The sequence below is a fragment of the Anguilla rostrata genome, chromosome 9, assembly GCF_018555375.3.
Source record: "Anguilla rostrata isolate EN2019 chromosome 9, ASM1855537v3, whole genome shotgun sequence".
In the NCBI taxonomy this organism is placed as follows: Eukaryota; Metazoa; Chordata; class Actinopteri; order Anguilliformes; family Anguillidae; genus Anguilla; species Anguilla rostrata.
In genome coordinates, this window is record NC_057941.1 from 3,924,865 (window position 1) to 3,941,307 (window position 16,443).

Genomic DNA, 16,443 nt, shown 5'->3' on the forward strand with positions numbered 1-16,443 from the left:
ATTTCACATTGATTAGAATGATAAATAAGAGCTTTAAAGAGCAAGGGATCATGGGTATAGAATCCTAGCATACCAATTTCTCATTGTGTTACTGGCCAGCATACCTAATAATGGTAATAATTTAAAAACAGTTGCATAATACAAAAAACAGTGTTCTGAAATAGAGAAATACGTAGCTACATAGTACATATATAGACAGGGTGCAGTCTGCATGTGACAGGGTGTGGTCTGCATGTGACAGGGTGCAGTCTGCATGTGACAGGGTGTGGTCTGCATGTGACAGGTGCAGTCGTGCAGGGTGGTCTGCATGACAGGTGCGTCTGCATGTGACGGGTCCTGTCTGCATGGACAGGTGTTCTCATAAGAGGCAGTCTGTGTTGCCTGAGGCCCTGCGTGGCACAGCGAGAGGGCATGCTGGGGAGGCAGCGGAGGCGTGGGGAGGAGGGGTAGTGAGTGGCAAGCGTGTTCTCACCACTCTCATCTCCTCTCCGCTCCCTCTCCTCACGCTGGGGGCCAACCTGACCCTCGTCCCGCTTGCGTTACCCCTCCCCCACAGGCTCTCCAGCCGGCAGGGGGAGCACGCGCATATTTCACCAGAGGCGTGGTCATGCTTGCCATTCATCATGTTAAGCCTTCAAGGCGTGACATCACAAATGCACGATTAGAATGTTCTTAACTGCACATTCAAATGCTGATGTAACAGTGAGTGCCGGTATCTGACAGCAGTGAGTTCTAGAACACTGAATTGTGAAAAAAGAAAACATTCCAAAAAAAGCCTGCTGTTCTAAGGTGTGGAGGGTTGGGGGGGCCATGAAGGACCTGGATGCCCGCGGGACTGGACCGAACGCAAAGAGGTTCCGCTGGTCTGCGGCCAGGTGGCTAAGATTGGGCACCGCAAGGTCAGGCAGGAGTGATGATGATGGATATCAGTACGATATGGAGCAGGCGCAATGACACGTGTGATGGATCCGACTGTCTGGATGAGGTATTTTTAGTGGACATTTACTCTAAAGACACTATTAACCTAAAAAAACATGGAATTAGTATGAGACTTGGTTCTATTGTTAGACTGATTATGATGGTGCCATTTATTATTATTATTATTATTATTATTATTAACAGCAATGGAAAGAAGAACGCTATGTTATTTTGTATTTGTTTTGATATTTATTCAAAGTGATAATAGTGGTTTTAGTCCGTTTTGTTCAGCAGCAGCTCTGTCATTGCATATGAAAGGATCGTCTGCTCTTTCACGATTTGGTTGATTTGCCTCTGACATGTTGATCAAAACGCACAACTTTGCACTTCAAAAAGATGAATCAATCGCTGTCTGCTGTGAACAATCGGCTCAAGCGCTCGATGCATTCAGACTGTTGGGTTCACTGGCACATAAACAGTGGGTATCTCAAAGCAAGCCTATGAGCTGTAATACAGGCGAAATAAAAGAAAAAAAAAAGACAAACAATAAATGAATAATTCATCAGGAACGCAACAGCATGTTTTTGGTGCCATTATCATTGATAGATCGGTGCTTTACTTTACACCCAAAAAAAAAAAAAAAAATCAAATGTTCGTTTTACATCACAAAAGCGGTGGTTTGTTAGCTTGCTTGCTCGGGGGTGGGGGGTGGGGGGGGAGGTAAAGCGGAAGACAATATAGGTGCCGAGAGATGCAACGAATGTCCCACTTAACTCCCCAGGCTGCAACCGGTCTGAGTTTCCCTCCCGCATTGAAGAGCTGCCCAGGTCAAGCCGAGAGATACAAGGCTTCAGACTTCAGCACCACGGACAGCTCCACGCCCCGCTGAGGCAGCTGCCCCGTTTGACCAGGGAGATGCTGGGCTTCGGTTTTTCAGCACCATGGACAGCCCCCCCCCCCCACATCTGCACATCTCACAGAGGGGGCTCGAGCTGAATTACCCAAATTACATCCAATCCGCGCTGCCAGTGAAACAGGCACAGCCCAGAAGACCGCGAGTCCTCAGCGTATGTAGCATTTAGCATTTAGCGCCCGCCGCCAGTCAGTTATCCATCACACTGGGGTGATTTGTGAGAAAGAGTCGGACTCAGTTCAACAAATCCTTCTGACTCACAGTTAGGACTGGGACACTGTGTGTGTGTGTGTGTGTGTGTGTGTGTGTGCATGCCTGCCTGTGTGCATGCCTGTAGGTGAGTGTGTATGTGTGTGTGTGTGTGTGCATGCCTGTCTGTGTGTGTATGTGTGTGTGTGTGTGTGTGTGTGTGCATGCCTGCCTGTGTGCATGCCTGTAGGTGTGTGATGTGTGTGTAGGTGTGTGTGCATGTGTTGTGTGCATGCTGTAGGTGTGTGTTGTGTGTGTTGTGTTGTGTTCTGTGTGTGTGTCTGAATGTACTCCTGCACGGGTGCCTGTGTGTGCTCTGAATCTAAGTACGCTGGGCATCCTGCTGTGCATCAGCCATGGAGGCCAGACTAGAGCGTTCTGCTTCCTTATTGCACACATTAGTCCCGCTCGCTGTTTTACCAGCAGTCTCTTAATAAAGAGGCTGCTTGGCTATCTCTCTCATGGATGAAGTCACTTATCTTCACCTACACCCATTAATCAACCCCTATCATTCAGTGAAAAGCCATAATAAAGGTAAAATTACAACTGGCTACTGTGCCTGGTCAGAAAAAATATGAAGCGTTATACGGCCAAAGATACTCTGTACTTTATAGCAACGCCAAGACAGGAAGTAGGAAGCAGCAGCTGTAACCCGTGTGTGTCTCGGTCTGCCAATGTGTATCTCTGTATCTCTGTCTGCCATGTGTGTCTCGTGTCTGGGAGAGACTATATGAACAGAGAGCCAGTGCTTCTTTCTGCTGGGCTGTCACAGTCTTGTCGTGTTCTGTGATTTATTTTTAATGCAATCACCAATTCAAACCACACACAGACACAAGATTAACTATCTCTCTCTCTCTCCCTCTCTCCATCTCTCTCTCTGCTGTGTGTGTGTATGTGTGAGAGAGAGAGGCAGAGAGAGGCAGAGAGAGAGAGAGAGAGAGTTATAGGACTTGGGTGAATGCAGCTCGGTCATATATGATGTCTCTGACATTAAGCACATCGTACATAAGAGGCACGTTATGACATCTACTGAATGTTTGTGAAGGCAATGCACATGATGTTTGCATAAATCTTCATCTAGGCACTTTGTCACTGCTGTCGATGAACCGCACAGTTTCTCAAAGGAAGGGAGCAAAACACGCACCATCATATGACGCTAGAGCTTTATATTCATAAGGAAACCCACCAATGCAAGGCCACGTTATTAATGTGTTTCATAAAGTACTTATTAGTGTCTATCATGGAGTGTGAAGCGCATGGTTTGGTGTTAAGTTTTCTACTCTAACATGACAGGAATAAAAAGGAGTTCATAACAGTTTTGTTATCTTGAAAATAAAATGTCAAACTATAAATAAAAAAATAAATTATTATTGTTACAAATATTCTGTCAAAAAAAAGTTTTTTAGAGTGTATTTTGTGCTCTTTTCCACTGATATTGATACTGATAATGTTCCAAAAACATTTTGGAAGCATTTTCCTCTTTACAATGATTCATTTGAATGTCAATATCCTCTTTATGGTTGTCAATACCTGTTCACCGAGTGCAGAACTTTACTGACAGAACTTCCACTGAAATCACATCAAAAGCATGGATTGCATGACATGCACCGATCCATCACTGGCGTCCTCATTGTGACGTATGTCGAGAAGTGAATGAAGTGGATCTTGCCCGACGCCAGTAACCTTCCAGAATGTCCTTTTACTGGAGAGAGAGAGAGAGCACGACATAAAGCAAGACGCTGCAGCCGCAGTAATTTCCGCTCTGCTTTCTGTAATTCCGCAGGCTTGCGCTACTGATCTATATCCACGCGGGCACGTGTTGCTTACGTACATTTTCAAACGTTTCATTGGCTGTCGTCACCTCAAAAATTCATAGTAATATTAGATTGCTGCTAAATGTAATTAATTACACACACACACACACACACACACACACACCACAAGAACAGATGCCCTTCCCACTTCAACTACAAACAAACAAGCATAGTTTGTTTCATTTACAATGCAGTGCACGCCATGCATGCAGAACAACACATACATTCATGTTGCCCACTAACGTAGCCTACATATTGCTCAACCTTCGGTCCAGAATATGCACTTAGCAGTGATAGTTCCATCGAGTACATAAACGATCATTTTGAATCGGCAGTATTACCGTTGAACCAAAAAGTACATCCGATGTGTAACTGAAAAGCGGATAAAACGGATGAACTATATACTCATTCATTGGTTAGATAATTACATTTACCCTTTGTCTTCCGCAGCAAAAATAATAAATTAATTAATTACATAAAATACTGCGCAGAAATGTCAGCGTTATGCGTTTCCTTGGGTTGGAAGTTGGTGGCGAAGTGACTGTGGTGGTCAACGTTACAACAAATGCGTTGGGGAGAAGGAAACGCTGCGGATGAACAGATGGCCAGAGAGGGTTTAATACGAGAGCCGAACTGTTGCATTTTCGTCATTCTCGGGTTTATAATCAGTGTTATGTAAACTGCGGATTCGGAGCACGGAGTCGCCTGCCGGTATGACGCACTGTAGCCTGCAATGATTCGCTCCCGCATCTCTCATATTTACAGGCTTGTGGAAAATACTGTAACCCATCAGCACGTCATATTTAATTTATTGTTGCCGGTTTTTAAATTTGTTTATTTAATGTTTTTGCATTTAATCACTAATTAATAATCATGTATACAAATGTAAGGTTGTGCAATCAATTACGGAAATTGAATTACAACCATCTCTTATGGGGTTGTTTGAAACTTTCCTCTCGCAGTTTGAATTTTGTAAAGAATTTCACGTATCTCCGTGGACGTAGACATTTGATTCGGTCAACGTATTTAACATGAATGGTATCCTACAGGCCAGATCCTTACTACACACATTCTGACAGTGGGATTATCGGCTACATTGAACCAGCAGACACAGCGGCAGAGAAATTGATGAAATTCGGTGACAACAATAACGTCAAAACGGAAGGACCCCGCGCAAAAAGGTCAACTGAAATAACCGCATACGGTGGTTGCCCAGGTATTAACAATCAAACCACTGAACACATAGTTTTTTAAACTATTGAAGCCGGCACTGACTAAACTGTATTTAACGCTGGATATGAAGAAATAACACGTCAATTCCAGTGCAGGCCCTCTATGACAATGCACTGTTAAAATAAATAAATATAATTTTTATGCAATTGTCCTGTAAACTCACCCAATGAAATCTCGTTCCAAAGAATGACTTAATTGCCAACACACCGGCTAGCACCATGAGTAATGCCTGCAGTGAATGAGGGGGAAAAGTATCGACACACATAGACCGGTAATTAAAGGTTAGCCGGTGTATTTATCTCAATATGACGTGGCTGACTGGGCTGCGGGTGCTGCTATGAACTTTGCATTCATAATCCGCGTCTGCAGCCAGCGCGTGAAGGCAAATGCAACGCTGCAGATGTGCATGAGGGGCGAGGGACCGGAGACGCCTTCCTGTCCGCGCAGCCCCGTCGTTTAAAGGAGAAGGCGTGGACGCGCAATTCGGGAATGCGGTCGGGAGGCACCGAGAGCGGAGAGAAGTCAAGGATCCCGCGTTTCCTGCAAACATTGGCGTGTCGTAACTTACAAGGATGACGGTGGAACAAAGGTGAGCGGCTTTCTCAGACTCAAGCTTGTCCGTCTACCGTCTGTGATGTTTCGCATGAAGTAGACTACACTAAAAGAGTTAAAAACCTAACCTATATTCGTGCGGCCGCAACGCTTTTGGAGATTTGTTCTGTACTTTGTACTGTATTTTAACTAGTCGTGTGTTGTGTGTTATCAGTCTGTTCACACCAAAATGTTTAGCATTCCACTAAATGTAACAAATAGCTAACCCCATCACCACCATTTATATTTTGAATATTTCAAGAAACAAGTGGTGGTTCACGCATTTTAGGCCAGCTCTGATTGAACATCCACTGCGTACACATTGAATTGTCCAGAGTTAAATCGACTCTTGCGCAGTCCACATGGGCCCTATTGGACTCATTTGCACTCTGTTGGAGTTTAAGTAACTCCGGACGTTCTACAGTGCAGTTATTTTTCCTGTGTAATTTCCTGGCTATCTGTGGATTCAGGCTCAAAACGTGCGAAAAGGCAACACTGGGAATGGTGTCTACACATGGACCTCATATACAATAACAGAGGCCCATGTTACATTGAGCAGGTCTCTTCATAGTAACACGGGTTAATACTATAAACTGGCTATTCATCTGATCCAGGTTCACCATGTTTATTGACATACAAATAATATCCAGGACCCTGGCTTCCGGTATCCTAAGAGTTTGTATGTCTGTAGCGAATCCTGGAAACTATTCCAAAAAGGGGATGGACAAAATAATAGAAACCCTGCATTAAAGGGGTGTTTAACTTTAACTTTGAAGTCACTAAATCACAATAGAGAAGACAGCCACACAGGTGAATCATTAAGTTAATTGCCAATTTGCAGTATGCCAGCTATCGAAGTTAGCATGATATTTGAGGTTCCAGAGCAGCAAGAGGTGACTCACAGCATTCCAAAGAGACCAAATAGTCAGTGCCCAAATAGTCAATTGTTGAGTCCGTCAAGGCGTGACATCACAAATATGTGATTAGAATGTTTGTGACTGAACTTCTAATACTGATGTAACAATCATAACTGAAAACAATGGGGTTCCAGAACACTGGCTCAGAATGTTCAAAACACATTCCAAAACACCCACTCTTCAAAATGGTTAATCCATGAAGTGAAACAGTACTGACAAACACAAAATAAACTGCATCGGAAAGATGATCACAGGCGGAAGTTCACCAACAAGGCTGCATGGGCTCTTAGCAGGACCGTTGCTACAGTTCCAGAACTACGGCCTCAAAAATCTCCAGAAAACTATCAACTCCACATTTTTCTGACCCAACCTCAACAAAAACTGCAGGTTGTAGGCCTCATAAAATTGGCATTTGTAGCAAGGCTGCCATTATGAAATTGTTTATGTCCAAGGCCAATGCACAGAGATGCACAGCCAAGTATAAGCAACACAGAACCGGGCCCCTGATCAACTAAAAAAAGCAAAATGGTCTCATTTTTCTTTCACTTGGATGCGTTTACATTTGCAGAAAGCCAAAGGAAGCCTTCAACCCACAATGTTTGTCACCGACTGCTAAACTCGGTGGTGGACCTGTACTGTATATGAGCGGCCATGATCTTATGGGAGAACATTGGGTCTGATGATTGCTCTACATCCAGGGTGCTCAATCCTATCCGGAAATGGTCTGGTATGGGTGCTTGTTTTTGTGTTTTATCCCAGCATCAAGACACATGATTCTACATATTGAGGTTGCGATCGAAGACCATGATTGAATCAGATCTTGTAGTGCTGGACTAAAACGAAAACCTACACCCGCTTCAGCCCTTTTTGGATAAGATTAGACACCCCTGCTCTGCATGGCTGTATTCGAGCCAAGGAACATGAAGCTAGGAAACCTAATTTATAGTGTCCCATCCAAGGATTGAACCTGCAAACCCCCCCCCCGCCCCCCATGTTAACAAGTCAGCTGAAGACTATGCCACACTGCTGTTTACCTACGGCTACATCCCCTAAGTAGTTCAGACATGTAGGCTCCACAGAGCCTGCTGGCGTTAGGCAGATTTTCTGAAAGCACTTTGGAGTAATTGCATCTGGAGTACAGTGAGCCCGCGTACACTTACGGCACCGCTAAGGCTTCACAAGCGAAACTCGCGAATTGCATTGCTCAGCTCGGGAAATGACTGATGTGGGCACAAAGCCGGGATGGCGATGCCGCCCTTGTAAATCCTCTCTTTCCCTTCTTCTCTCTCGTTCCCATTCACAAAGGGTCCCCGCCATGTTCTGTGCCTCTTAATGACATAATAGTGCTTTTCTTCTCCGGGGACCAAAGAGACTGCGTGAGCAAGAGGCACCTCACCGCGTTCTTTTTCAGCGTGCGCTACCTGCTGCCGTCACTTTTAGTGCAAACCTGGCGTTTTACATGTGCACACACACACAAACACACACACACGCAGACACTCACACAAACACACACGGGCACACACTCACACAAACACACACAGGCACACACATGCAGTCACACACACACAGACACACATGCAGACACACACACACACAGCATGCATGCACACACATATATATACACACACACACTCACACACAGACACACACATGCTGACACTCACACACACACAACACACGCGCACACACACACACTCACAGAGATGCACGTAACACACATACACACACACATAGACATTTTGAATACAATTATTTTTATTTTGTGTGGTGAAAAGGACATTGCTTTTTTTTTTGTGATATTCGGCTAAGTGCTCCTGAAACTGTAAGATGTATTTTCCATGTTTCACATGTAACATCACACAAACAAATCTGCTGCTAAAGTCCCTCTGGTTCCATTATATATATATCCATTTTATGTATATAGCCTATATTTATTATTTTTAAATGCTGATACGCAGCATAACGCGACATAAAGTGCCCTGGGTCTTTAGCTGCTAAGAGTACACGCTTAAAATCGTGTCGGTAACAGAGGACGTAAAAGGACACTAGGACAATTACTAAAGTTTTCAATGTGAATTATTTTCAAAGTTACCCCCCAGAAAAAACTCCAAGTGCTTGTCAAACGAGATTACTTATACCAGCGTCTCACTGTATCCCCAACCTCGCCAGCGCATATATAGCGACAAGCTACTGCACGCGCTAACAGACTGATTTTAACTTAGCCGGGCTTCTTCCGGGAGACGGGCCGTGGGTGATGCAATCCGTCAAGCCATTAGGATTCTTAATGGTGATCGCTTTCAGTATGTTGCATTCCATATCGTTGCCGTTCTGTGTCCAAGTTGTCTGCGGCATTGTTTAATTTGCTTCAAGTCAAAGCGACGGGAAACATTTTATTTCAGCGCCAGCTGGTTTGGAACTATCCGAAGTTCTGAAACATCTTCACCTTATGTCTGCAAAAACTTTGCTGTCACTATTGTGACACCATTGAACACAATCTGGTGCGGTGACTCACAATGATGAGACTCGATTTAACTTCTGCCGGAACTGAGTCAGGGTTAGACTCCTGCTATAACAACCAAACATTCCTGAATGCAAAATAAACGTCTCTTAATCGCATCTGTGAAGAAAGAGGCTATATTGCGAGATCATAATCATGACTTCATTTTCGGGACTTCTCACATTTTGACTAAAAATTAGCGTTTATTTAACGCTAAATGTGTTAATTATTGGTATACTGTCGCCTAAACTCTAATTTTGTGTATTAGTGAGAGTTGGCGCATCTGCTGTTGTAGCCAACAATCAAGTCTATGACCTAAAGTGTAATAATAATAATAATTTTTACATTTATATATTTTATAATTCCTCTGAATCCCATTTCACTCAGTGAAAACACCTGTTTACGTCTGGAGAACTGATACCAAAAGAAAAAAACTGCTCTCTCTTTAACTTTATGAAGTACAGAAGTCTGATTATACTAACAACAAACGTACGCGCGCGCGCGCACGCACGCACACCTTAGAAAGCGTATGCTTTCAAGCTTTCAATATGCGTTAAACCAACAACTGATTGGGTATGATTGACATATGACACATTTAAATCTGTTCAGTTTCTAGGCGCACTTAAAATACACAGTCGGTATCAGTTTTTAAGGTCATAACAGTTCGACTATCATTTCTAGTGTTAGACAACACTACCAATCACAACCCTTTTAAATAGCCTATGCATTTACCCGCGCAACACTACCCAGTATCAATGCCCCTGATCTCGTTCCAAACGCAGGACAAGAAGCAAGCTGCCGCGAGCGCAGTAAACTAATAAATAAATAAACCATTTAGTCTATTTGCCATGTGAAGGGTGATGATTTGCCTCTGAAGGACGTGTGGATTTCAGTCGTCTGTGGCAAATGCGTTTTGAAGCAATTATTGAGATCGGTGGGTGTTCTGCCTCGAAGAAGTTATTTAGATAGGGAGCGACATTGCTCCCGATTCCTGACATATTTAAACGATCGTCTGGCTCGTAGTTTTAACTTAATTTTAAAACGTTAATGACAACGAAATCTACGCTTAGTTTCACCGAGCGGCTTCGCGGAGACATAGCACAGCACAGCCCGTGGAAGCTACAGTATTTGCTCACTCGCATGCTACGATAAATAGCAACGTGACATTATGCTGTGGACACAGATGCAGTGGTGATGTTTAGAGGAGAATCCAGGTCTTTGAGAGCAGTCTACAGCGAGTAATTTAAGGTGATATTCGGAGTTCGGAGTCACATTAGCTCGTTGAGTGTGAAGAACACAGTGTGGATTTCTTAGAATTGGGAAGAATGTCTCCTTGAGAAGAGATTCCGTTTCTTAAAAATTGCATGAGGCATATTCATAAATAGGCTGCTTTGACTATTAAATATTTGATGAAAGATCTTCCTTTTCGTATCAGCGGAATCCCGTGCCGCTTAATATATGTATTCTAGATAATGTAAAACTGTGTTTTTTCGATTGCAAAACATCAGAGATCAGTCCAGCGCGGGGAAAAGGAGGGTAAAAAAAACAAGAGATCCGGGTTGAAAATGTAAGAGGATTTGATTTTGCAGCCACTGAAAAGAGATTAAGTCGACAGCAGTGGAAGTTAAATTGTGCTGCATATAAAAAATGGGCGGATTGGTCTTTAGATGAGAGATTGGTACCACCTTCCATTCTAAAAGAAAATCGCCCTGGCATGAAGTCACAGCCTATTTCACATCCGGTTTACCCAGGGACATATTACTATTGTCTTGGTAAAGAAGGGCTTTATTTGGCCGCAATCTCCGAATTTAGAGTAGATTTTGTAGTTAGATTACCAATTTGCGGGGACTGGGAAGAGTCTAACTCCCCACACGAAGGAATAGCGCGCGAGACCTGCGCAGGCTCAGCATCGTCAGCAGCCGCTTCTCGAGCCTCCAGCTAAAATTCGGCAGATCAGAGATCTATGAGGATTTTTTCGCAACGTATCCGTCTAGAAAAAAGGTATCCGTAAAAAGTTGAAGGATACGACACAGTTGAATATCACTGGCATATCGATGTAAGTGGTTTCATATTTTTTCATGTTGTTGGGCTTTTACCAGTTGAAAATTCGGGAGGGGGGGTGGGGGGAGTAGGGGGGGATTGGGGAGGGGGGGAGGGGGGCTGTTGGGGGTCGACAATAGCAGTTGGAACTGCATTGAGTTCTGATTTAGCTACATAGTCAGGGTGGCTGTGGAAAAAAGAATCATAAAAGGAGTTTCGTGGAAAGTGTGAAATGATAAGTTTGAGGTAGGAACGGAGGTGCCATGATTGAATATTGATATTCTTTTAACTGTCTGCTATTTTGTGAAGGCTGACTTGTACGGAGCCTGCACAGCGGTTATAATGTAAGCGCATACAGTTACTTAATTGCTTAACGTGTTGGAATTAAAATACTGAGCATGTTTAGAAGCGAGCCGCGTGCATGCCAGGTGTATATTAAATTGATCTACCAACTTTAGATTATATTTAAAGGACGTCCATCTGTGATTAGTTCCAAAGTCTGGTAGTGTGTGGTAGAATCGGACTTAATCTGCATTATCCCTGCTTCATCAAATCCTTGTCGAGTGAAGGAATTTTAACATATTATCGGAGATCCATGGCATTGTATGTTTTCAGCACATCCCAGGTTGTCTTGGTGGAATTAACCAGAATAGGATTCGCAGTTAGTATAGTGCACGTTTCAATAACACGTTCATCATATTTATTGCCAGTCGCCTGTGGCATAATGGTTTTTATATTGATTAGAGCGTCTTTCTCCGGGAAATTAATTGCTTTAGGATCTCGGGAGTATTTTGTATTGCTTTGAAAATTAAACCGACTGAGCGTGAATTCTGTCAAATGTCATTTTCAGCAAATCATCGTACGGTTCCCTTTTGTTTAACGCGTTAACCTGTTAGTTTTCGGCACTGAAATGTAATGTGTAGATGGACGGAGGTACGAACGACAGCGTATAAGAAGATTTGGTTGGTGCTGGCTGTCTGGTATTTTCAACTATATTCGCGGATTATGCGCACAAGTGCCATGGTTACAAACGATGTGACATTTTAAATAGGTTTTTTGTCAGATGTAATTGACGGTGGAGCACGGTTCCTTGCATTGTGCTCGTGTTGTCTGTCTTGTGTTTATACGGAATCTATCGTTCACCCTCGTGCATTTACCCTTTCGAAGGCTGCAGTCATGAGAAGCCGTTCTTCCGTGTGCGCCGCTGCCCCAAAACCTTGCTGTTTTTTGTAAACCACGGCGAGACTATTTATAATGTGAAATCCAAAAATCGTGAACAGCTTCTAAAGGGTGAAGCATCGTACGCCGCAACAGCACACCGGGCTAGCAGCGAACAATTGGACTCGTTTGTGACACCGTTTACACCAAACGATAACATATTTGGATTCAGATCGTGTTTATGTAAGTGGCACATGGTTCGGTGATAGCGCGTGTTCTTTGAAATGTCACCATGACTGCGTTTAAAATGTATAGACATGCTAGATTCTGTTGACATCTGGCGATTAAGAGACACCGATAACGTTTTACGAAAATAACGAGGCATCTGTTGTCAAACAGAGACCACGATAGACTGCACTGTTCTAGAAAGGTGGTTTTCAAATGAAAGTTACTGGTGTAAATCTTGTGGTCTTTGGCACTGTCTCCCGGGTCTGAAGTGAAAGTATATCATTGTTAATCTACTAGCTTCTTCTTCGTACCCTCTGTGTCTGACGAATGGAACTGTCTTCTAATGTATTTGTTTGTTTTTCCTTCACCTGTAGATAAATTTCCCTCAGTGAAAAACAATGTTGGGACGAACGGGATCAGCAGTGCTGTGTATATGGGCCTGCGTGTCGGTGGGAAACGTCTACGGTGGAAAAAGGTAAAGATGCTGTTTTCCGTGTTAGATGTGAACAAACTGGCGTGTTGCACAGAGCTGGCACAGTAAACAGAAACACAGTGCATTCTGCTCTAACCACAACGATGATATTAATTAGTCTAAATCATAGATGGAACAAAATTAAAATTCATTTAATGAATGGCAAAAAAATCATGTTTTTATAAAGTTCATTCTGTTGTTGCCAAACTGGTGAACAAACTGATCATTAGTAAGCCAGAGAAAACGTGATAGTAATTATTATGTTTCTGTAGCTTCCCCTATTTGCCCCTTATATATGGTTATCAGAGTGCTTTGTAATTAGGATCTTGCTCCAGGATGCTCTGCTGTGAACTGTAATAATTTCATGAGTTACACTGTGTGTACTGATGGTCTATTATAGCCTGCTCAACCAAAACAATTTTTTTTTGTGACATCACGGTCGTTACATGATTGAGCAGGCGTCATTTTTGAAGAGGGATGTAATGGACTAACAGTTTATGTCATACACACTCTGTAACTCGTGTAAATGGCTGGGAGTTTTAGGGGTCAGAACAATTTGTCCAAGAACTCAAAAGCGGCAGCCTATGCCAAAGTTTTGCTCGTCTTGGTGGTCTTGAGGAGTATGTCTACACCTCCACTACTACCAATAACAGCAATATCAACAGCAGTATTATGTTTGTAATACTGCCAACTTTCTGAGCTGTTATTATGGTACTTAAACCTGAAAAAAATAGATAAATAAATAAAAATAACCCTGCCATGCAAGGATTAAAAGGGGGTACATATTTTGGTCAGTTTCAGATGGTTCCAGGTTGAAAATTTATGTTCAGCAAAATGTGTCAGATTTTGATGTGATTTCGACACAAGGAGGCTGTGAAACTCCGAATTCTAGAGCTACGAAGCAGCGTGTGTTTAATTGGGTGCAGTTTGTTTCACATAAATCTAGCCAAGACAAACCCAGAATATTAATGTACGGACATCATAGGAAGTGTTTGTCATGTTGCAAAGATGCTGATTTTGACTAAATATGAATTATTAAGGTATTAGAGGCCTCAACATTTAACTTAAGCTGCCAGCTTTATGTCTATCAAAACTTAAGAAAAATGGCTCATTCTTTGAGTTTTTTATTTCCTTGTTTTTTTCAGAGAGCACATCTATGCCAACCCTTTGTTGTCATGGCTTTGATAGGCTTTTCCCTAAACGGTGATGCACGTCTTTAGTGACAGTGTCAATGTCAGTGCGAATATTGGGCTATAAATGCTGGAAAGCACTCTTTAACCCTTTGAAGAGCAATTAAAAAAAAAGAAAAGTCAGTGTTCTAGAACTCCATTAGTTTCAGTTACCAGTAGTGACTGTTGCATCAGCATTAGAATGTTCTGTTGAGACCATTGCAATCACATATATTTGTGATCTCGCACCTTACAGGGTTAAAAGTGTTTTAAAAATAGCCGGGGGGCAGTGTATTCTCTCTGGTACCTTAGGTGAGTGACGTGGTGTCAGCACAAATATGAAGGCCTGCTCGAGCTTCTAAAAAAAAAAAACACGTTGAAAATTTTAGAAAGATAGTCTCCATGATAATTCTGCATACTGGTTGCCCAGATGCTGCGATGCATTAGATCCGTTTCATATTCGCCTCTGTGTTCTGTTTCGGGTTCGAGTGAAACAGCCGACCTGCGCAGTCTCGCTGGGTGTGAAACGGTTGGGGCGGGGGGGGGGGGTGTAAAAAAGCACAGAGACGTTTTTTTAGCCGTAATGTGCCGTGCGTACGTCCAGACCCAAGCCCAGCCTGCAGTCTGCCGAGAGAACTCCTGTTAATGTTCATATGACCTGTAGATGGGGATGGTGTACAATGTTTTATAAGGAAGTGGCCCCAGCCCATAACATGTGTGCAGCTCAGGCCTTATCCACAATCACCCTCCCCCCCCCCCCCCCCCCCACCCCCCTAACGCCTTCCCCTCCCCCAAAACATATATATTCTTTCAAATTCATTTTAATTATGCACACTCTGAAGTGCGCACTCGTAGGCACGCTCGCTCACGCGCCGTTCCAGCGGCTGTTAGCGTTAGCATCTGCTGAACAGTAACTCCACAGCACATCAAAAGGCCTGGAGGCTGTGTGTCACTTCAGCACAGCACACGTGTGTAGACAGGCATTCCTAATTTGGAGGTGAGCAGGGGGGAGAGGGATGGGGAGGGGGTGGGGGGTCTGGGTGGGGGGGGTGTAATGTGCTGAGTAAAATAGACTCCCCCTGACTTTGGGTCAACGTCCAATGGATTGATATATATTTTTTTTATTATCTTGTCTTTTGGTTGACTGAGAAACGACTCGCGTCTTAGTTTTAATCTCGGAGTGAATGTCAGGGGTTGAGAAGTGAGCTGTCTCGCTGCTTTGTTTTGTATTAAATGGTTCCCCTGGTTTACCTGGAGCTAAATTGCAGGTGGCATTACACGCCTGTGAAAGCGAGATCATGAATTCTTGTTGCATTCTTTGCATAAATGTTGTCATTTTTGATATTACCTAGTTAATATTATTTTAATTTGGTACTGTTCTGAAATCTTGTACAATTTTTAGGAAGTGTGGTGATAGAATCTGGAAAATGAGTGGCCTGGAACTTAATAATAGCAGCAATTAAGCCATTTTCTGTGTAGTTCATGACACAAGGCTGAAAGCAGTTTTGATTTTATTTAGCAACATGCATGAACCCCCCCCCCCCCCACTCCTTCCAAAAGTCCACGACTACCTTTCTGTGCTTTCATCCGTTCTGTCTGCCTTCTGTTTATTTCAAATCCACCGCCCCCCCCTTTTTGCAAGTCTGTGTTAACTAATCTCGATGACCTCCTTCTCTCCTTGGAGGAGATTCAGCGTGGAGTTTGTTTTAGAACAGGGGATATGTATTCAGAATGCAATCAAACCTGCGTGGTCTGTTATCAGAAAAGTGGAGGGAAAAAAAAATGCGATTTGCATTCAGCAGCAGATTATCGATGTGGATAGATTTTATTTTTTTGCAATGATCATTTTGTGAGAGCAGAAATCGTCCTTCGCAGATAGAAATGCCACGTTCACCTACAGTACCTTTATGAAACTGATCGTAATGTTCCAAATCGTCACTTGTGGGAGGCTCGCACGCCTGTTTTAGTCAAATTGTAATTTGAAAGGGATGCTTTCTGGCTGCTATATTCATGTTTTTGAATTTGCTAAAAATGTGAATGCGTGCAGGTTCATTGATGTAAAAAGACTATTAAAACATTAATAATGCACCATGACATTCATAAATATTGTGTTCCCCGGGGACAGGACATAAGAGCGCATTAGCTTTTCCGCCCCCCTAACATATTCACAGGCAATTCCGTGTTTTCAAAGTACCTGATTTCAGATGTACAAAAGGATGTGGAACACACACCCATCACCCCTAC

General features: G+C 43.1%; 1 protein-coding gene across 6 annotated transcripts in view; it reads left to right on the forward strand.

Annotated features, from left to right (window-relative positions):
* Window positions 1-5,632: 5,632 nt before the first annotated feature.
* gabra1 (gamma-aminobutyric acid type A receptor subunit alpha1) overlaps window positions 5,633-16,443 on the forward strand; it is a 32,488-nt gene continuing 21,677 nt past the window's right edge. Inside the window, exons 1-2 of one of the 6 annotated variants that reach the window (XM_064349862.1) lie at window positions 5,633-5,716; window positions 12,933-13,033. In XM_064349862.1, coding sequence (XP_064205932.1) covers window positions 12,957-13,033 — 77 coding nt within the window. In that variant the 5' untranslated portion in view covers window positions 5,633-5,716; window positions 12,933-12,956. The other 5 variants (XM_064349860.1, XM_064349857.1, XM_064349858.1 and 2 more) reach the window with 5 other exon arrangements.